The following is a 22,469-nucleotide window of genomic DNA, read 5'->3' on the forward strand; positions in this document are numbered from 1 at the left end:
TTAAATATCTGTAAATGAATAAATGAATACGTTTATGTAGTCCTTCCAAAAGGGAAATGCACATACTAATATTATTAGCGTCCATCAGAAAACTTACAGGAAATTCAATATAAATGGAAAGAAAGCAAGAAGTGCGAGCAGAAAATTAATAGAGAAAAAAGTTAGCGTTACAAAAACACTCATTAAAAAAGTCAACCATCGGTGAGTCACTATTCAGACTGCGAGCCAATATTAAAGAGAGCACTGCAAGGTAAGATGCTAAAACAACTACTGCAATTTTCTGAATATTACAAGCATCCCCCCACCCCTTCCCCAGTCCATAATCAGGTCAATTCCCACATTGTTCCCAGCTTTTTGAAGTAATGTTGCATTGTTTGCTGACCAACAGAGTTCCAAGCATGCTTTCGCAAGCGCACAGCATCTAACAGAGACATTTTATACATTGAATTTTCATGCTGATGCTCATCGCTTTTCTCTTTCCAGCCACACTTGCTTGCTGTTGCAGTCAGTGCTGTTTTTTTCAGACTGTAAATAAACCTGACACTGCGTACAGGGATTAAATAGCCAAGATACAGTACAGGGGTAATCACTCAGTGTCGAGGTGCAAACAGCCGACTGATCGATCTGTCAAGCTTTTTTACTACAGTAAAGTGCTGCCTTTTTATTGAAATCTATGTGTATGGCAAGGTATTTTCAAGGTGAAAACAGTCGATTTGTAGAGTAGTAAGAACGATTACTAGAATAATAAGCACTGTGTTTGCTATTTACATTGAACAAAAATATAAACGCAACATGTAAAGTGTTGGTCCCATGTTTCATGAGCTAAAATAAAAGAGCCCATAAAATTTCCATATGCACAAAAAGCTTATTTCTCTCAAATGTTGTGCACAAATTTGTTTACATCCCTGTTAGTGAGCATTTCTCCTTTGCCAAGATAATCCATCCACCTGAAAGGTGTGGCATATCAAGAAGCTGGTCATCACACAGGTGCACCTTGTGCTGGGGACAATAAAAGGTCCAGTTTTGTCACACAACACAATGCCACAGATGTCTCAAGTTTTGAGGTAGCATGCAATTGGCATGCTGACTGCAGGAACGTCAACCAGAAATGTTAATTTCTCTACCATAAGCCGCCTCCAACGTCGTTTTAGAGAATTTGGCAATATGTCCAACCGGCCTCACAACCGCAGACCACATGTAACCACGCCAGCCCAGGACCTCCACATCCGGCTTCTTCACCTGCAGGATCGTCTGAGACCAGCCACTCGGACAGTTGATGAAACTGTGGGTTTGCACAACCGAAGAATTTCTGCACAAACTGTCAGAAACCATCTCAGGGAAGCTCATCTGCTTGTTCATCGTCCTCACCAGGGTCTTGATTTGACTGCAGTTCAGCGTCGTAACTGACTTCAGTGGGCAAATGCTCACCTTCGATGGCTACTGGCACACTGGAGAACAAACAGTTGCATTTTAATTGATGGCAATTTGAATGCACAGAGATACCGTGACGAGATCCTGAGGCCCATTGTCGTGCCATTCATCCGCCGCCATCACCTCATGTTTCAGTATGATAATGCACGGCCCCATGTCGTGAGGATCTGTACACAATTCCTGGAAGCTGAAAATGTCCCAGTTCTTCCATGGCCTGCATACTCACCAGACATGTCACCCATTGAGCATGTTTAGGATGCTCTGGATCGACGTGTACGACAGCGTGTTCCAGTTCCTGCCAATATCCAGCAACTTCGCACAGCCATTGAAGAGGAGTGGGACAACATTCCACAGGCCACAATCAACAGCCTCATCAACTCTATGTGAAGGAGATATGACACACTGCATGAGACAAATGGTGATCACATCAGATACTGACTGGTTTTCTGATCCATGCCCCTACCTTTTTTTTAAGGTATCTGTGACCAACAGATGCATATCTGTATTCCCAGTCATGTGAAATCCATAGATTAGGGCCTAATGAATTTATTTCAATTGACTGATTTCCTTATATGAACTGTAACTCAGTAAAATCTTTGAAATTGCTGCATGTTGCGTTTATATTTTTGTTCAGTGTAGTTGGTACATGGGATATAATATGGGTTATGCACACAAGTGTTTAAAATGTATATTTGTATTTAGGCACAAGAATTGCACAGAACGTCACGTGCAGGTAAAATGTAATAATATGTGAGCACGGGAAATTGCACTAGATTAATTCACGTGCAGTTGTACTGAGACTCCAATTGAATGATTGATTAGCAATCGAGTCTCGGTACAGCTGCATAAAAGCAGCACGTCTTCACTCACATGGGGTTGGGTGTTCAGGGAGAAAGAACGGGAGAGAGACCGAGAGAAAACTAAAAATAATTAATTGCTACGTCATGCTTGAGGACCAGCACGGTACCCGTTTGCTTAGTGTTCGTTCCTGTGTGTTAGTGTCTGTTTGTTTCGTTTGTCTGTTTATTTTGGCGTCAAGTGCCGTGTCCTGTTTTTTGTACAACTGTTTTATTTTCTGATAATAATAAACCGCAGAGTAGCACATTCATTCATCATTTCATCTTGCAGTACTATATGTTTCTTCTGGTCTGATGTCACCACACATACCGTTCTGTCACAGAACTACATTAGGGTTACCAGACAGCATGGCTGAAATTGTCACAGTTTCAGAATTAATTTGTTGTCATGGCTGGAAAATTGTTACTTGTCCCAGTTTTGCTGTTGTAATTATTTAATTTTTTAAAAATGTATTAAATACAAAACTGCATCAGTATGCTCTACAAGTTAATAGCAGAGTAATGTCTAAGTTTGAGTGTTAGCGCCATTCTAAAATAAAATAAACAATTCTACAGATTATATGTTTAATCATTCTGATTATGTGTACACCATGTTTACATGATAATAGCCATTTATTTTTTAAATCTTGCTTTTTGTACATTTAACACATGTTGACTAGAAATAAAGAAACTAATGAGTTGTTTTGATCTGCAATAAATTTACCCGATGTTTAATTTTTAAACTATTATTGTGTCATACAGTTTTTCACTGTGGAAATCTGGATAGTGGGAGAAACTGAAGCTCTGACAAAGACGTTGTCAGACACCAAAATCCAAGCCAAACTGGACAAAACTCACAAAAATAGTCAAATATATTCAGTCTTTTCTTAAATTACTTTGTCTAATGCTGATAGTAGGAGAACCGTGCCGAATTTTCATAAACAGCATTATTCTCCTACTGTAGGTATTCAATACATGTAGGTCTATTAATTAAATTTCCCCCCCAGTTATTTCGTCCACAGCAATATGTAAAACATGCTATATTAAAAACCAGAGCAATATATCAGTAAGTGCCATCTTTCAATATGCCTTGCAGATATTGTAAACATCTGGTTCACAAATCAAACAAACAGAGTTCACTTGAAAACTGCATTGTGAACACAAATGGACTCGGCCCTGAAAAAAAAAGAAAAGAAAAAGGACCAAAAAAACAAATTTTAGTTTACATCCAAACAAGCTCAATCCCTTTGCCGACAGATAAGTGTGAACGCCAAGTACACTGATACATTGTTTGAAACGAAACAAACCAGACCGAGTCTGTTTGAAATGGACCCAATGTGAATGCAGCCTTATTTACAGTATTCAAACTTTTTTAGGTAAATGAAGAAATCTTGTTTTTTGTACAAACTCAATATGTGTAATATATAATCATTATTAACAACATTGGAAGCTTACTAGTGCAATGTCAAATGAGCTGTAGATACAAATACAATAACATACGTCTTAGTGTATTAAAATACATGTATTAATGGTGTCACTATACATATTTTATTTACTTGTGGTATTAAACAATAACCTGTATTAGTAAATGTTTGTGTTTTAAGCAATATAACCAATCATTTAATAATTCTGTTTATCATCAACTGAAAAAATGTTAGAATGTTTCTAACAAACTGCAGCACCATGTTGTTTTGAACAAAGGATAAATCTTAATAATAGAATAATACATACTGTGGTAGTAAACCATATATGGTACAACTTAAAAATTCAAGAACGAGTAAAAGTCATTCAGCCCACCTATGCTATCTTGCTTTGGTGCCAGCGTGATCCGTTAACACTCAGGAGAGGAACAACAACCCCCTCTAACCGGGTTAGTAGGGGAAATGAAACCTCTGGGAATCCGTGGCTAGATGGACCACCCTTCCTCCAGATGGCTAGCTAAAGGTCTATTTGTGATCACAGAGAGGGTTATACAATACTGTTCAGTATCCGGTCTTTTCTTGAAGGATCTGGTAGCCTCTGTTTCAACAACTCGGTCCGGCAACCTGTTCACCACCCTTTCCTCTTGGTTCCGAATATGCCCTTCTACCCGTGGCTGCTGGTTCTGGTCTGTGAAAAACAATTATCAGCATTATCTTTGTTAACCCTCTTCTTTTAACCCTTTAAGTACCGCGATTATGTTCACACAATCATACTGTAGTGAGCTTCTAGGGCCACGATCGTGTAAACATGATAAAAAAAAGCACTTCGTTTTGACGCCTTACAGGGCCACCATACTTTGCAGTACAGGCTTGGATATCACTGGATAGGGGAGGGACTGACATTCACTTCTTGATAGTTTTTTTTCGTGTGTCGTCATGTGTAGCATTTAGTGTCTAAAGGGTTGATAAAGTTTTGGCAGCGCGTAGAGAAAAAGACATCCCAGCCTGTTTCAGAGAAACTTGTAAGAAAGACATGGAAAAACGCTGTAAATCCAATGTATTTTACATAGTTAGATTAGAATATTTAGCCCTGGAAACAGTGGAGGGACCTCTCCCCCTGGTGCTGGAGACTGCAGCGATAGCTCCTCTCCCTCTGGCCCTGGAAACAGTGGAGAGATAATCTCCCTCTGGCGCTGGAAACAGAAGCGATGGCTCCTCTCCCTCTGGTACTGGAGACAGAAGCAGGGCCCCTCCCATATATACAGCCAGGTAGTTGAGCACCATGGCTGCAATGTCTGGGAGGTATATTGGGTGGTGTTGCTGTTCCCAGGCCTCCCAGCGCTGCCCATCTCAGGCTCACAGGAGATTGATTACAGCAGGGAGGGCCTCTCTGATATTCCGCTCAGGCTGCGTCAGCCAGTCCCAGATCCCCTCAGAGGAGAGCGGACTAGTCCGGCTCTGAGGATGCAGAGGCAGGTCCTACTCCTCTCCCTCGGATGAAGGTGGTGGAGGTGAAACCAGCAGGCATTCTTCTTGGGCTATGGACCTAAGGATTTCACCTTCTTGGGCTGTTGACGCTTGGCCTCCCCCCTTTCGGGTTGTGGATGCACCCACTTCCCCCCTCTTGGGTTGTGGATGCACTGGCTCCTCATCCTCCGGTTCCTGCTCTGGGCAATCCTCCTCCTCATGCCCATAGGCAATGCACAGAGTGCACCACCTCTGCTCCTTCTCCCACCTTTCCCCCCCCTCTTGGGCTGTGGGCGCGCCGCCTCCCCCCTTTCAGGCTCTTCCCACATGAGCAGGACATTCAGGTTCTCCCTCTTCTGGGAGTGGGCAGCTGGCCACACTGTACCCATACTCCTGCCATAGAGGGGGTTGGTCGGGTGCTACGTGCCCGACCTCGCCAACAGAGAAGCACCATTCCTCACCTTTCAGGCAGGTGAGGGAGACATCCAGCATGGTAGAGACGTGACGGGATTAGAGACCAGCCATGCTCTGCTGTGGGTGGGCCTGCTGCTGCTGCTTCCTCCGGCTGCTTCTTCCATTTTTTTTTTCTTGAAAAAAAAAAACCTGCAATATTCCTGGTCTGACTCTTGGAGGCACTGTTATCCCGGTTCTGACATCACATGTGAAAGGGTGGCTTTGCAGGGGTGACATCAGTCCAGAAACACAGACTCAAAACAATGAAAGGCAGGTGAAATTGAGGCGCAGTGGTGTTAGTGCTTTATTAAATAATAGGATATAAAAGATTTAAACAAACACAAAACTACACAAAACAAAAAGGCACGTTGGCCAAACAAATAACAGATAAGTAGCATGCTGGTGTGTAAGCCAGCACGCTTAGCAATCGTTATATTTCTCAGTTATTTAATTTACCGTCTCGCTCTCATCTCTATTCCTAGACACTCTCTCCATGAGCGTAGAAAGCTGCAGACTTTTATATTCTGGCCAAGAGGTTAACTAGCTAGTAAGGATCTGTGACTGTCAGCTAGACAAATAATCAGGAGCTGATCAGTCACGCATTTATGCATTTCTCACAGGCAATGTTTGTCTTGTTGTCATTGCTTGAAAATGTTACGTTGGTACAGCTTGCCAGCATTCCACACTGCACTGATATCAATCCAAAGAACAAAAGCACTGTATGCCAACACATCAACTATATTGCAGAAGATGACCAATGGCTAGCGGGCAATCATGTTTTGATAGGTGTAGGTTGTTGTCAGTTTATCCAGGTTATCAACTCCCCCTTTACAGGAACTGTAGTACAATATCATCACTGGCTTCTTGCCATCCATGATACACTGTTGCATCGTTGTGCATTATACTCATCAAAATAACATTCTTGCATTTTTTAACAGTATGAAAAAACTGCAGTGCTTTCCGTAAAAGCACAGTTTGAAGAGTGCACAGTTGATTTCTGCATTTACAATTTCATTTGGAAGCTCAGGCTTGTTTTTTTCTCACTCTTCCAAGCATGGTCATCTTTCTTTTGAGTCACATGATAATTTGCTTAATTAGACCTGTATATTTCAAGTTAGCTATAACATTTGATAAGTAACTTGGACTGCAATTGTGCAAGAGATGAAAACAAGTAAAAATGTCTAATTAAGCACATTATTGGTTCAATTAAGGGTCTAGTTAAGCAATTGAAAGCTCGGTTGGAATGAAAACCAGCAGACACAGGGGGTCGCCAGGACCGAGTTTGAGAAGCCCAGGGTAAGACTAGCTTAGTCTTGTACTAAGTATCCTCTAGAGGGCAGCAGAATTTATTTTTGGGTTTGTTTCAATTGAGCCCTTTTTTAGAACACAGCTGGCGACTAACTTCAGCCACCAAATTCGTTGCAATTGGTATTTAACTTGCGTACTAGTTTAGCGTACTAACCATAGGATCATCCCCAGTTAGTACGCTGCTTTCAGTTCGTTGCGATTGACCCAGGGTGATTAAGTATTCTGTGTTTTACTTCTAATCTCCACTCATTCCCAGCACACGATTTAAGAATGCAGCCAAGGCAAGATTTGAACTCTATCTGGTCATTAATAAGACCTCATCTAGAATTTTGCATTCAGTTATGGTCTCCTCGCTAGGATATTGCAGCCCCCCCCCCCGCCCCCCCCCAGTTTGTTGCTTAAATGACAACTATATATTGGTTTCATTTATCATGCCTTAGCACAGAAAAAGCACAGTGCTGTACTCCCTTAATTGAGTCTTCACAGTGTAACCAGGTATAACGTGTGAAATTGGTCAGATTGAAAACAGTGTTTTATTGCTAAAAATCGGTATAATACTTGTAAATGGCGCAGGCTGTGTTTGATTTTGCAGCAACACGATGCTTAAATTCCCTTTGCTACCAACTAATTCAATACTTGCCTCTGCAGCAAAAGGTTTCTAAGAAGTAGTCGATATAGCCAACCCTGTATTAAAATAAATACATCTACTCTATCTATCTTATCACCACTATCAATGCATAGGTTTCATATGTGCTGTAGCTAAAAGCTGGAAACAAAAAAAGTTGGAAACAAGTCGTGTGTCGTGTTGAAAATACACGAGTCTCAGCGATTACCTTCGCAAAACGATAAGCTGCATTTCATCAAAACATTTTTCTATCTCAATTTGCTTTTCACTTTGCGTTTTTTCACCTGTCCCCTTAATTAAACATATTCATATCAGAGTTTTCTGTAAATAACAGAAGCTGCATTAAGTTTCCCAAAATCATTTGTGTGTAAAAAGTAGCCCATATATATATATATACACACAAATAAATAAAAATCCTACCTCACTAACTTATGTCTGTTTTTCACTGCTACCATCGAGTTGTTGCACTCTACTGTTATGTTTATTTGTTTGTTTTGCAGGTAGAAAAAACGAATTTCCATTTATAAATCAAAACATTTTTGTGCGCATCAACTTCATCAATGACACATGTGCAAGCAATGAGGTGTGTCAGGTTCACGGGCTCGGAATAGTTCATTGTGTAAAATAAGGAGGGGTGGAGAATCTGATGCGTTCCAGTCCCAACAAAACAAGTTAACCATTCTGAATCATAAAACCGTTTTATAAATATTTTTAAGGGGTCGTAGAAGTGTGTGCATGTGTGTTGTGGGGACAAATACATGTACTGTCCCCACTACGAAGAGTGGGTGGGACTTGACCCACTCGCCGTATAATGGGCCCAGTACTACATCTTATAAATATCTTAATGGGTCACTGAACTGACTGTAAGAATCGTTTTAATATGTCAGGTTTGAAAGCCTGTAAAGTTTCTACTGTAAATCAAATCACAAGCTTCTGGCCTGTGATTTTGCTTTACTTTAGTTTTTTCAGCGTATCCTTTGCGTTGTGCATACATTTAGCGTAGTTGTGCTAGTCTTGTTTTGCATGTTTTGCAAAAGTGGACACATTTCTCTTTATAGGAACCCGCAGATGCTACAAATTTTGTAAAAGTGCCTAAAACAATTATCCTCAAACAAGGGCTTGCTTGGGAAAGCAGTTTTCAACAACTTGACAATGGCATTTATGCCTGGCTGACATATTATCAATTTTCTGGCACATCTTTAGCTCTCACTTTGTTACTTATAAGCAAAAGTGCTGTTTGAAGTATGCTAGATTTATTAACCATAACACATTATGTGGTAAAGTTGCATTTCTACATGCATGTTATTTAGATGATCAGTGTTTTTCCTATGGTGTACAGGTTTTGTGCTTGTTATTATGGGGTGTGTTTTTAGGTGGGAAATTATGACAAACTGACAGCTAAGAATATGGATGTTAAAGCACAAATTGAAAGAGTGAGAGAGTGATGTCAAGTTTAGATTTGTTTGGAGAAGTTGAAGTGATGGCTTTCTGCAGGAGGTATTAATTATGTTATTAATTATAAGTTTTGCATTAAGTGTGTGTGTGTGTGTGTGTGTGTGTGTGTGTGGCAGAGCACAGCTCTGCTCTTTAGAAATTGGCAGGGATGGGGTTAAATTCCCCTACCTGCCTGGGTTCATTGTGTTCAGGTGGCTGGGGTTGATTAGATGATTAGTTTAACAATCAATCAGCACCCAACCACCTGACATAAAAGGAGGCCTCTGCTTCCCATTAAAGAGGAGGGAGTTGAGGAAGCAGGTTGGTGGTTTGTTGTGGTATTTTTGAAAGTTTGAAAGTTTGAAAGTTTGAAAGTTTGAAAGTTTGGAAGTTTGGAAGTTTGAAAGTTTTGAATCCAGTGAAGTCATTGCCCAGCCTGGAAACCTTTATTTTTGTGAATTTTGTTTTTTGTTTTATTTGTGTTTAAACATTTTTTGTTTTGCCCTTGTGCACCTGTATTTTTGTTCATTTATAATAAAATTAGTTTTTTTTTTTTTAACTGCAGACTGTTTCTGGGCCTCTATCCACTCGCTAGCCTGCCACAGTGTGTCTTTTATAATTAAGTTGTTTTTAATTACTATGTTTAAATTGTGTGTGCATGTGTTTTTATAGCTGTTTTAATGCGCTTACTAATTCAGTTGCTTTAATATACTTCTATATTAAGTTTCTATACAGTATTGTGTAGGTTTCAAGTTCTTTTATTTCCCCATTGACAAAACCAGCTACGTGCAGTTTTGCATAGCCTAACACGACTCAAAGTCACAGATAGGTGTCTGAGCTAAACGACAAAAAGCAGGAGATTAGCAGAGATAGTGTGAGAGGGGGAGGGGAACTGAAAGACAAGATGGATGCGTCCTCCTAGGTACAATGTGGTATGCAACCCCGCCCCCCGTCCCTGCAGAGGGAGTGTACAATGATAGAGTGGAAACCCCTATCATTGGACAGAAGTAAGACAAATTGGAGTGGAATCACCAGTTGCTTATAAATATCAAAAGCTTGAAGGTCTTATCATCTCTTTCAAATTGACTCCATGGATATTCATGCTTTCTGATACAAACATACACTGAGCTACATTGAGCTGCACTGAGGCCTTGTCCAAAGCCAGTTTGAAACTTGTGCTTACAGTATATGATTGTATTGGAGGTATGCCTTTCTTGTGTATGAAGTGTTTTTGAATCAAAAACCATTTGTCAGCTTAATTTTTCACTACAAAGTTATTAGGTGTGCTATCAGTTGTTGCTGTGTTCATTATGTTAATTTCATGGGGCATAGTTATCTCAGAAAGAGAACGTATACTGATCATAATAACCTTGTCAATCTTGCAGAAACTGATTTTCCAGTTCCCCATACAGTATAGTATATATTTAGTGTTTCACTTTACATTATTACAAATTATGTACAAATAAATATTCTCAAGTGTGTTGACAAACTTAGTAATCCAACATTACAGTATATAAGTAGGATAAGGCTGATAATGATTGAAATTGACAGTAAATAAGATAAGGCTGATAATGATTGAAATTGACTGTAACTAAAATAAGGCTGATAATGATTGAAATTGACAGTAAGTAAGATAAGGCTGATAATGATTGAAATTGACAGTAAGTAAGATAAGGCTGATAATGATTGAAATTCTAAAGTGTTTGGCGTTCAGCTAGTGATGCAAAGAAAATACCAAAAATTTAATCTGTATGGTTCTTTAATGCAACATTGTCAACAGGAAATGTTGATAAAACTATATCATGTTCTTCATACTCTATGAGATATCTATTGAAGGGTTTTACACAAATAAACATGCTTGATAAAATATGGGGACAACACAACACCTACTGAAGAAAGTGCAACGCACAAAAGATAATCGTCTGGAAATATATTTTGTATTGAAAAAAGCTTTGCACAAAAGCCAGTCGTTGATGTATTAATTAAACACAGAAATAAAAAATATATGCAAGACATCATCAAAATAGATATACATTAGAAAAAAAAAGGACAGCAAGTGTTCACAAGGTGTCTACTGGTGGAATATTTACACCAGGATCTCTGTAACATTGTCTATGCAGTGCACAATACAACCAAACAACATGTAATACATCCAGAAATATACAATAATGCCTTATATTGTCATAATTTATAAGTATTTTAGAATATAATGGACAAGTAATAAATGAACAGATGTATATAACTGTTTGTTTCTGACAACATAATGAGGCAGTTCAGTATGTTTTTCTAAAAAAATTATGTGTATATATATATATATATATATATATATATATATATATATATATATATATATATATATATATTTATTAATTACTGCAAATAAATAGCTGTTTAAATTATTAATGTAAAACTTGAGAAATATTTTAATTAAATTGTCAGGTGGTCAGCTGAGAAAGACTTGGTGCAATGATGCTACAAAATCATCTGATGGCACAATACTAAACTGACAAAACTCTTCATTTATAATGTTGTAATTAAATGTATTTTGAATTGAAGTGGCACCCTTGTTCTTGTCCATGGTAGAAACTCAAAAGCAATAGGAAAACACACACATGATATATTAAGTAAAATTAAGCTCAAGTCTAATCATAGGGGTAACCACAGAGTGAAATAAAACCATTTTAGCTCTGTTAATCATCAATAAAACATGTTATAAAGTATTTATAAATGCCACCTTGTCAGGGTGGGGTGGGAGTGGCAGGGGAGTTGTGAGGTTTGTCTTGTTTATCTTCCACATACTGTAGACAGCTATGCAATTTCAACCGGCTTTTGGTCACACATTTGGAACAAGGTTGTTTTAGATATATCAGGAGGATATGAAGCCATCTGGAAAAAAAAACCTGATAACCCCACTGTTAGTTGATTAACAGGCAAATGACAATGTATTCTCTGAAGATTTTTATCACACTAATTCACAAGAAATGTCTTCCAAAGTACAAGTGGTGTTTCTATAAAAAAAATAAAGAAGCCATTTAACATGTAATTTAACAGGGACAACATTATTCACAACTATTTTAGCAGCTATTACTGTTCAGTAACATGAAATAGATATTTAAATATGACAAACATCTATTGTGAAAGTATGAGACAAGTAACCCTTAGAGGACAAGGAATCATGTTTTGTAAACATACATAGTAAGGTGAAGAAAACTACATTTACATAAAGATGACAAGCATAGCTAAATATCCAGCTTTATTATTAAGCAAAAAGCATCATAAAGTTTTTATTTCTTACAAAAATATTTGCTTTTTATTTATTTTATTTAATAACCATTATAGGGTATATAAACATGTCTGTACAAATTAAGTACATAAGCTTTACATGAATGTAGCATAGCATGTACATTAAAAATGTCATACTGCAAAGTGACATGCATGTCATGAATTTTCTTAATTATATGAAAACAAATTCTATTAAAGCTGCCCTTTCTTTTCTTTGTAATAAATACCAATCATATGAAATTACCAAACATTCTCCCATATTATATTCTCCACAGTCAAATTTACTCTGGCTGTTCCTCGTGCCCTGTACCAGCTGGTACAGCTACACAGTTTTGTATGGTTGTTCAGTAACTTTTATTATCATTAAAATGTGACGGCTGTGCAAAATAAAGTAAAAGGAGACCAAAGCAGTTACCATAAAGTTACCAGTTAAAGTGTTTCTGAACAGGCTGCAGAGTTTACAGAAAAACACATTACTTCCTGCTCAGGCCAGATGTTTTGTACATATTCCAACATTATATTTTTCAACATTTTTATTCACCTAACTTTGATTAGAAATCAGTTTTGACCAGTGATTTTCAGTTTTTGACCCTTCTCACACAGTCTAGCAATGAGCAAAGCAAGCATTTTGATTTGTTCTTCTGTTTTCATTTTTGTCAACTCCCTCAAAGGAGAACACCAGTTTATGAATGTCCATGACAAGCCCTGTATGGGTGTGTTGTTATAGTTCATGCTTGTTTCAACAGTTACAAACAGTTTATGTTGCAATGTGTGCCATCAGGGAAATCAACCAGTGAATTAAACAACACACCTTATAGATATGACACCTTTCAAAGCAACTATGATTCTTCACACTACAGGGTGCACACTATGACAAACTGAGATTTCTTATTTAAGATACAACACCATTTCAAAAGTGCCATCTTTAAAACATGTTATTAAATCCTAATTAAGGCAACAACATAATTTTTTTTTTTTATTATGATTATTTTTTATTATTAACAACATAATTTTTTTTTATCTAAAAAAAAAATAAGCTTTGGTTGGAACAACACCTAAGATCCAAAATGAAAATTCGTCCACAGCTACGTTATGCCAGTCAGCAGATATTCCTGCAACTATAGTCAACGTGCTTTGTGACAATTCGTTCACACATTTTGTTAAAAAAAATATTGAATGAATATGTACACTACAACACAGTAGGCAGGAACAGTAGTATGATGGGTTTTTTTTTGTAAACTCGACCACCTTTTCCATAACACTTAAAGGGTACATAAGGACTTTTGTTTTTCTTTTATAGCTGTTACATGCTCCCATGTGTTGCTACAACTGTTTACATAAGGTGTGTGTATTGTTTTTATTTTATATTTTGACCACTTTTTCTGAGAGGTCCTCCTGCAGACTGGTAAATCCATCTCAGTTACATATGTTAGCAGGAGGATGATGGGAAATGTAGTTCTGAGAGGTCAATGCGGGTACATGGAAAGCCATGTTGAGGCAGGGAATGCAATTTAAAAGTTTAAAAGAGTGGTCAAAATGTTTAAAGAAAATTAATACAATACACACACCTTTCGTAAACAGTTGCAGCAACACATGGGAGCATGTAACACAGTAAAGTAAAAGGTCCTTATGTACCCTTTAACATATTGAATTACATACCACTTTGTAGTTTTCCATACACTTAACTTGACAAACTAACAAAAATTGAAAAATGTGACATTTCTAAATCTAATATGAAATACTGTACTGCTATTATAGCTTCCGGTAGACTTTTGCAATATAATATTGTCATAAATTAAAGATCTAAATTATGTTTTTACAGTTTTGTTTTTGTTTTTATGCTGCAATTCTAAGATTCTAGGTGATGCAAAACGTTTGGCCATATCTGTAGAAGCTGAAACTTTCAACTTATGATTCCAACATTAAAAAGTATTATTTTGTCAACTTTAAAAGGGCCACTCCAGTTGTAGGGTTTTCACTTCTAAGTCATATTCATTTATGTCACTGTAAGAACATTTCAATGGCGCAAGTGCCCAAGACCAAAACATAAATAAATTGCAATGTCCCAAAAGCACATTTTAAGATAAACACAGAAATGATGTACAAGACCCACAAGCTGAATTTTAGGCACTGAGGAATATTATCATATCAGCCTATAATTCCACAGTATAATTTGTCATCTTACAATTTGTTATGTGTTTGGCTCTGTATGAATAGTGTCCCAGTCTATGAACCTACACACCCTTTGGTATTTGTACAACTACGATCCTGTTACAGGATCATTCTCAGCCCTTGAAAGCCTGGAACTAGTAGCTTCATAAATGCTGTAGGTCTCAGTGGATCCTATTTTATAAGCAACACTGTACTTCAAATATCATATCCATCAGCTCTCCCCCAGTAGGATTGTCACTGCCAATGAAGTATTTACTTTTATAACTTGGGTGTCTGGTCAGATTGTTCTGTGTATGACATCGGCTGTGGAGAGTTTTGCATGGACAGAATGCAGAAGGACCATTTTGTTTTCTCCAGTCAGGCGTATGTCTCTTCTGATCTCAACACAGCAAGTTCAGAGTCTTCGGAGTGTGTTCCATTCAAATGTTCACTTCTACAGTTGTGGTGATAAAGGTAAGCTGGGACCTCTGTTATGGATGTTGCTGTGTAAGAGGTGGAACGCATGGAGCACTGTTCTCGACGACGCTGACCCCACTGTGCTTTATACTGCATCCACTGCCTTCTGAGAGCTGCCTGCACCTACAAGAAAGAGTTTGATATTACATAGTACTATACAAGATAAATAACCAGTATATTCACAGAAAATATATGCAATTTTCTTATTATCATATGCAAAAGAGATATTTTTACCAGTTTTCTTAACAGAAGATTAAATGGGTAATAACTAACACATTAAAACTATTCATAACTGTCATATAATATCACTCTCACAAGCCTAAAACATCTAAAACACAACAAAGCAACTCCTTTCCAGCCCCCTCTTACACACAGGTAATGTTCAATCCATAGAAGACTGCTTTTTACAAAACCACCTACAGTACAGTGGGTCCTATAAGGAAAGACCTTTGTACTGCATCAAATCATTTGGTAGCTCGTCAAACTCTACTAAGGTTTTTTTTTAACACTAAAGAAATAAAGAATCATCAAAACTACATCAAAAAGCTGTATACCTCCAGCTGTGCAGCTTAAAGATTAAAGCTGTGGGAGCAATGATAATGGTTGTCTTGGGTGTTTAATGATTTGCTGGGGCTGTCTCATTGAGGGAATATCCACACATATCTGTAGGCGTTTTTAAACTTTCCAATACTGGGAACATTAAAGAAAGTCTGCATCTCTAACACATACAAGCTGAATGTACAAAAATCCAGGGAGATGGGTGACTGTACGATTTCCTGTAGACCACAAAAGGATAAATACAATTTGCTATTTAAACTTTAGCAGCGCCATGGTTTCTATTTACAGAAATGTAACAACAGTTTTAAGGAATGTTTTGTTTAGAACTGTTTTAAAGCCCACATTAATAAAATCAAGTTTGAAGTTCATGAAACTATTTAAGAGTGAGTTTAATAGTTTATCCTAGTTTCCAAAGCACTGTTTAACCAAAGAGAATGGAATAGGGTCTAGAGCACAGATGAACACAACTGTGACTGAGCAGCAACTTACATCACTGTTCCAAGTAATATTAAACTACCACAACTCATTCCTAATAAATTGTATTCCAATACATGGCATAACATTATGGAGTACAAACAGCACCAACAACAACAACTGCAAAAATAATCCAGTTATGCCGAATAAACAATTATGCTCACAACAGCTGAATACTGTTTATCTCTATAGTGCTTAATCCTTCCCCCGAACACATCCAATTTGTGTAGAATGTCCACTGATGGTTATTTGAACTGAATGCTCATGCTTAAACTAATAACTGACCTATTTTTCTGCAGTCAGTAATTTTCAATGTTCTAAACCAATCATATCAAAGACCTTTTTAAAGCTCCTCATTCCATGCTTTGTGCTAAGTAACCACATTCTGGGTGTTCCAGTTTCATTTTTTGTTTTGTTTTTGTTTTTATTGTTCCAGTACTTTATACAGCTCAGTACTTTTCTTATCTTTACCCTCCAAATATCTATGTAGAAATGTGTACACATTTTAATTTCTTAAAAAGAGAACATTTTTATTTGATGTTCAAATGAATGATACAGGTTAATTTAATAGCCCCGATATGCATCTCAATTGTGTCTTATTAGTTCTGTAACATTAACAGTTTTTCCTTTTAATTCTAATTCCCTGACCTTTGTTATGCTTTGCAGCTGTATGGGTTGGGTGAATGAAAGTTGGCTGATTTAACTCTGTCGAATCTGTCATCAATTCTATCTGTAGTTATGTTATGATATGTTAGAAAATATTATAATATAAATCAAACTACTACTACTAATTATAATAATAATATGTGTAAACTGAGCACTGGGATACTACGAAAACTTATACCTTGAAACGAATATATAAATCTTTGACTAGGTCAGCTGACAAATCGGGTGTTTACACCGTGTGTATATATATATATATATATATATATATATATATATATATATTATATATATATTTCTTGGCGTAATCCCACCATGTTCTCTACTTGATACACAAGCAATATATATATATATATAGGTCCTAAGAATTCATGATTTTAAATGTTAACGTAGAAGAAAAATCTATTCTTATCCAGAACTCAAAACATCATGTAGAAGGCACATCATGTTTAAGAGAAATCAATAGCATTCTTCTGAAACTTTGCCATCTGGACAGCGGCCAGCTAGTCAAGGATCTACCCTACAGCAAGACTTAGTATGCCTCTAAAAACTGTGAGAACAATTTGAAACAGATGATTTCAGCAGATTCCGGTGCCATGCTTTGACAGTGACACCGACATCAATGCCAAAGTTAACATGACCTAACCCCACAGTCTGAATAACAGCTTTTTCATTAAACCCCCCCCCCCCACACACATATATATATATATGTCAGATTATCACTGTAATATAGTTCAAAGATTGGTGATGAGAGCACTACATGAGTTTTTTTATGGCCTTTTTGTATTTAAATTGTTTTATTATTAGATATTGTCAGTCGCTTGATATTAGTAAGAGCAGCACCATCTACAGTAGTCTTCTGATATGCATATTTACCAGCAAAGTGAAAGGAATCTAGATGGCGCTTACTTCTTATAAGATTTACCTTCTAGTTAACAAAAATTGAGGCAAACCTGGAACCGGTGCAACAATCAGGCTCGTTAATTGTTTTTAAAACAAGGATTATTAATATATTGTAGTATGGAAATGCAAAACAATATTTACCTCCCCATTGAAAAAGCAGAATATGGTTGCCACAAGCAAGCCCTAAAAAAGAAATCCATCATAAATTAAGATTTATCAGTAATATTTACATCGGTTAATAACGTTTACAATAATAAATATTACCTGGTAATGCATTAATATATGCATAATGTAGTCATATATTTCTCCAGCAAGTCTGTTTTCTGGCCTCCAAGGAATGATAACGAACTGGATTCCCAGCAAAGGGACCAAGATTAGGGTGGCTCGAACAGCTTTCATATACATATTAGACTCTGCTCGATGAGTGTCTCTTAATTTTGTGACCAAGACACGTACTATGTTAAGCAAAAAGAACAGATTAACCTGTAAAATACAAGTACAGATGATTTTGGTTAACACACAAACATCATTTAAGGAAAGCAGTGTTAACATGTGTAGTGAAAATGTCTTGATGAATTAATGTATATCACATATTATGGATGTGCCAGAATAAAAAGCAATACCAAAAGTTTTGGTGAATTTGGTTCTGTAACAATAACGATTGTCATCATTAATGCAGTTGTTTGCCCATGTTTGAGAAATACTGTATATTTTGCAGCTCACTTGGGGCTGACTAAATTAATGGTGACCCCTAACCACCTTTATACAACCTTAAAGTGTATCTGAACAGGATGGAGGGTTTACAACAAAACACATTATATTATATAATTCTGTTTTGATATTTGTAATCACATGACCTTGTTCATAAATCAATTTGGACCATTTCACATTCAGCTTTCCTTTCACAATGGCTCCGTGCATTAAAATGTCTGCGTTCATCACAACATCTGCTGTCATCCCCCACAGACCCCACAAAGGGTGTACCTCCAATTTGAATATGCATATCTGTCAGCAATACGGACATAAAAAAAAAAAAAAATTCACACAAACATCTGCTAACCGCCTTAATGCCAGAGTAGAGTTCTTGCTCAGTTTATTTTGCATTCACTTTGTCTGCCATTGAATAAGTGCCACACAGCAGGCACAGTAAGTATTGTGTTTTGTTGTAAACCCTACATCCCTATTTAATAATAACTAACATTTAAATAAATAATAACTAATAATAATAATAATAATAATAATAATAATAATAATAATAATAATAATAATAATAATAATAATAATAACCAGTTTATAATCTGAGCTTGAATACCAGATCCTGTTCACATCTGACTTTAGTTTTAAAAAGTATAGTATGACTTCTTAATTCTCATTTTCTTCAAGTTTTCTTATTTACCTGTTTGAATATAATGAAGCTGTTCAACAAGAAAAACTGTATAGAACTTCAACATTTTGAACAGCAGACATCTCTAAAGAATGGAGTCTCTATTTTGTTTTCATGCATTTATTAATAAAGGAAAAAAATACATATTTACTCCACATATAGTAAGCCTAAATGGAAAACAAACAAGTTGCCTTAGAAATGTACAGGATTCTCCCCAGGCCTTTTCAGCCGGACCAGCCACCCGGCTAAGTAGCTGTCGACCTCAAGCTGAAAAACCCTGAGCCACCTGTCTTACCAATGCTACTGTGTCTTTAACAATAAGGTTTGATAGTGCTGCTAGCAGACCAGATCACTTTAAGTGCGCTGGGTAAAAAAATAATCTTGGAACCACATGACAGCTGTGCTGCTGTGTTACGTGTTGACACTACATTTAACCAATCAGAGACCTTGAGGGGTTAGTTTTCCATTTTAAGTACTTCAAGATTCTGAAATGTTAAAATGGCTGCTAAAAAAAATAACTATTATTTTCGGCACAAAAGTAATGACAATGAATGTGGAAATTATCAAACCGAAATGGATGATGAAAAAGTCAACAAACTGCAACACATTATTCAAATTGTTTGTCTTGTTATATATTTAAGGTAAGGCCATTTTATTTTTCCGTTAAAAGTGCTCCTCGCTATAATGCTCTGCCACCCAGCTATACAGAATTCCTGGGGAGAATCCTGAATATAGATACTTACTAATAATGCTGCAACAATGGGTCCATGGACAATATAGAGGAGGTGGGTTTCCACACTCATCCAGCAACTATAAATAACAAAAATACATGTACATTTAATTTGGACCTTGGTGTGATTCAGGATCAAGTCTATGCATTTACATTTGTCTCTTTCCTCCCCTCTGTCACCTCCATAATAAAGTCTCCCTCTGGGCACCGGTGAAGCTCGTTATGAAGGTCTATTTGCCCCAACCCTCACCTCCTCATTGGTGCTCACATAGGAACAGAGGGGGAACCCTACATAGCCATTGTGCCAAAATATTGAAAAAGGCTTTTAAAAAAATATTTCACACAGAAATAGAAAAATACTTACTTATCATCAAAATATTTTGTTCTTGCAACAGCATGAATGGACACAGGCACCAATGGGAACCCTATGAAAATATGTAAACATATTATCAGTGATTGAATGTAAAAGCATAAATTCAGTTATGTGTGCCATAATGAAAATGTATAAGACATTTTGCCCATTAAATATACAAAAGTATACAAAGAATGTCTGCTATATTCTAAACTCCAATGCTACAGTATAAAAAAGTTCTTTGCACTATAAATAATAACACTGACTTTTTCTTCTAGGCAGTAAATTTGCATCTCATTGTGTTTAAATTTGATGTTTTTCTTCTTCCTCCAGGCATTCTTCTCAAGAGACAATAAGAGATTGTATACAAATAATAAACCCATTAAGTAAGGCAATATCAGCGCTTTTGTGTATTAAGTCAATACTTCCAAATGTGCTCCTTTAAGAATATTTAATTAAAGAAACTGCAATTTCTTTTTTCTGATACACACAGCATCTAAAACCTCCCATAAGCTGAGTCAATAAAGCCCATCTTCAAACCGTTCCACCCAGGTGTTTTCATTTGGCTACCCAAAGAAACCCTGTGATTGAGACAACGTAGCCTCCCAGTTTCCCTTTGCCTGAGCTGCACTATAAATATAGCTGAAGGGAACAGGTCTTTAACCTTGTGATGACTGGAATACTTTCATTCCAAAAGGACAGAAACATACACCTAAAGCCATTACAGACAGGTTCCTGAAGTATCATTTAGTAAATTAAGCATGGCAACACTTTTTTTCAAAGCAGGAAGGGATCATCACAACAATGTTTTAGCTTCATCATGGATACAAATTTAAATTACAGGCTTACATTATGCAATGCATGGATAAACGAATGGGTAAACTGCTTAATGATATTAATACGCTACACAAAGGTTTGGTAATATATAATTAGCCTCATGAACCCTGCTGAGATCTACGCAAAAAATAAGTAGGAGTCTTAAAGGTAATTGTGTCAAGATATGAGGCATGACACAATAAAAATAAGCACGGCGTATGATATTGAGCATGATAAATATCATAAGGAACCCACAGGGAAAAACTTAACAACAGAATGGAATTGAAAACTCAAATGAACTTTCAGTCAAACTAAACTAACTCTATCCCAGAAGAACATAAGGTTTTTGTCACAAGGTTTTTGTAAAGAACAGCAAATATGGAGAAAAAAAAAAACTCATCACAGACTGTATTTACAAACCAGATAATTTAGAAAAACACTGTATTCATAAGCAATGTAAAATAAATGTTCTAAAAAATATAGTCCTCCATTATAACAATGCTGAAAACAGCATTTTCTAAAACAAATGTTTGCCATTTTGTTACTCATTTATTTTTTGTCGTAATGGCCTGCAAGTCTACTAGATATTTTTTTAATGCTCACATTGGTTGGATCTAGTCCAGTTCGTGGATAAAGATAGAAAGCTGGCAGATTCTTCAAACATTTCATTATATATTTCTCCAGTGACTTAATTTAATGATCATATTTTGATATTTTTTAAATAAAACATTATCCTTTCAAATTAATATATTTTAAAGACATATATTTTCATTGATGCTATGATATTTATACAACTAGAAACATATTAAAGGTCACCAACATTTGACAAATGTGGAAATTTAACACAAAATGTACCTAGACATAAAAAGGAATGAGACATGGGTCCCAAGATTCCTACAAGAGCTTAGCTGTAGAAAATAGAATATCTATCTGTATCTATCAGCAATTAATCAAGCATATTACTGGTTTGGGATTGTTGTAGATACATTGGCATTATGTTTGTGATATTTCAATGGCCACCTTAGACCTCAGATCACAGATTGAGAATCTATTTTATATAAAGATTGTCTCACTAAAGTCAATGAAGATCAGTGCAGTACCATATGCTTGTTAAACAGGATACTGACATTTAGCAGGTTCAATCATTACTAGTTATTCCCAAAAGGTTTGAATAAACAACCCTAGAATTGAGCATGCCAGGTATAGTATAGCAGTGACAGGAATGGTATTTCCAGGATACATCTGCCATTGAGTGGGGCTCTTCATTGTTGTTTTACAGTAAGTATGAACTGCGCTGATCTGCATCAGTGTGGACAGGGGTCCGGTTAATCAAGGTCTTTTGGCAAAATGCAATTTGCACCACTTAACTGATAAAGAGCAACCCAGATTTGACTTAAACTTATGTCTGTAGTGTATATTCACAGACTGATTTTTCTTTCACAGAATAATGAAAATTGCATTTCAGTTTGAAGATAAATCTGTCCAAGTGGTCTTATTTTGGTGAAGCTGAAGGGAAGGAAAGGGGAGGGGAGGGAAGGGAATGGAAATGGAAAAGAATAAATTATGTGTGTTTATCCAAGGAGTGCTGAGTGTACAGCAAAGAAGGTATTGTGTTTTTATACCTGAAGAACATATGTGTGTGTGTGACCAGCAAACAGCTTAGCTGTCCGATTCAGTTAAAAGAAAAACAGTGAAGGCTTTGCC

General features: G+C 36.7%; 1 protein-coding gene across 1 annotated transcript in view; it reads right to left on the minus strand.

Moving 5' to 3' along the window:
* Positions 1-14,421: 14,421 nt before the first annotated feature.
* The window catches only part of calcr (calcitonin receptor), a 52,632-nt gene continuing 44,584 nt past the window's right edge, over positions 14,422-22,469 (minus strand). Inside the window, exons 7-11 of the mRNA XM_041246763.1 lie at positions 19,962-20,022; positions 19,611-19,677; positions 17,748-17,966; positions 17,625-17,666; positions 14,422-15,008 (exon numbers count right to left, since the gene is read on the minus strand). Of these exons, the coding sequence (XP_041102697.1) occupies positions 14,787-15,008; positions 17,625-17,666; positions 17,748-17,966; positions 19,611-19,677; positions 19,962-20,022 (611 nt within the window). The 3' untranslated portion in view covers positions 14,422-14,786. The remainder of the gene's footprint in view (positions 15,009-17,624; positions 17,667-17,747; positions 17,967-19,610; positions 19,678-19,961; positions 20,023-22,469) is intronic.

The sequence above is a fragment of the Polyodon spathula genome, chromosome 4, assembly GCF_017654505.1.
Source record: "Polyodon spathula isolate WHYD16114869_AA chromosome 4, ASM1765450v1, whole genome shotgun sequence".
NCBI lineage: Eukaryota > Metazoa > Chordata > Actinopteri > Acipenseriformes > Polyodontidae > Polyodon > Polyodon spathula.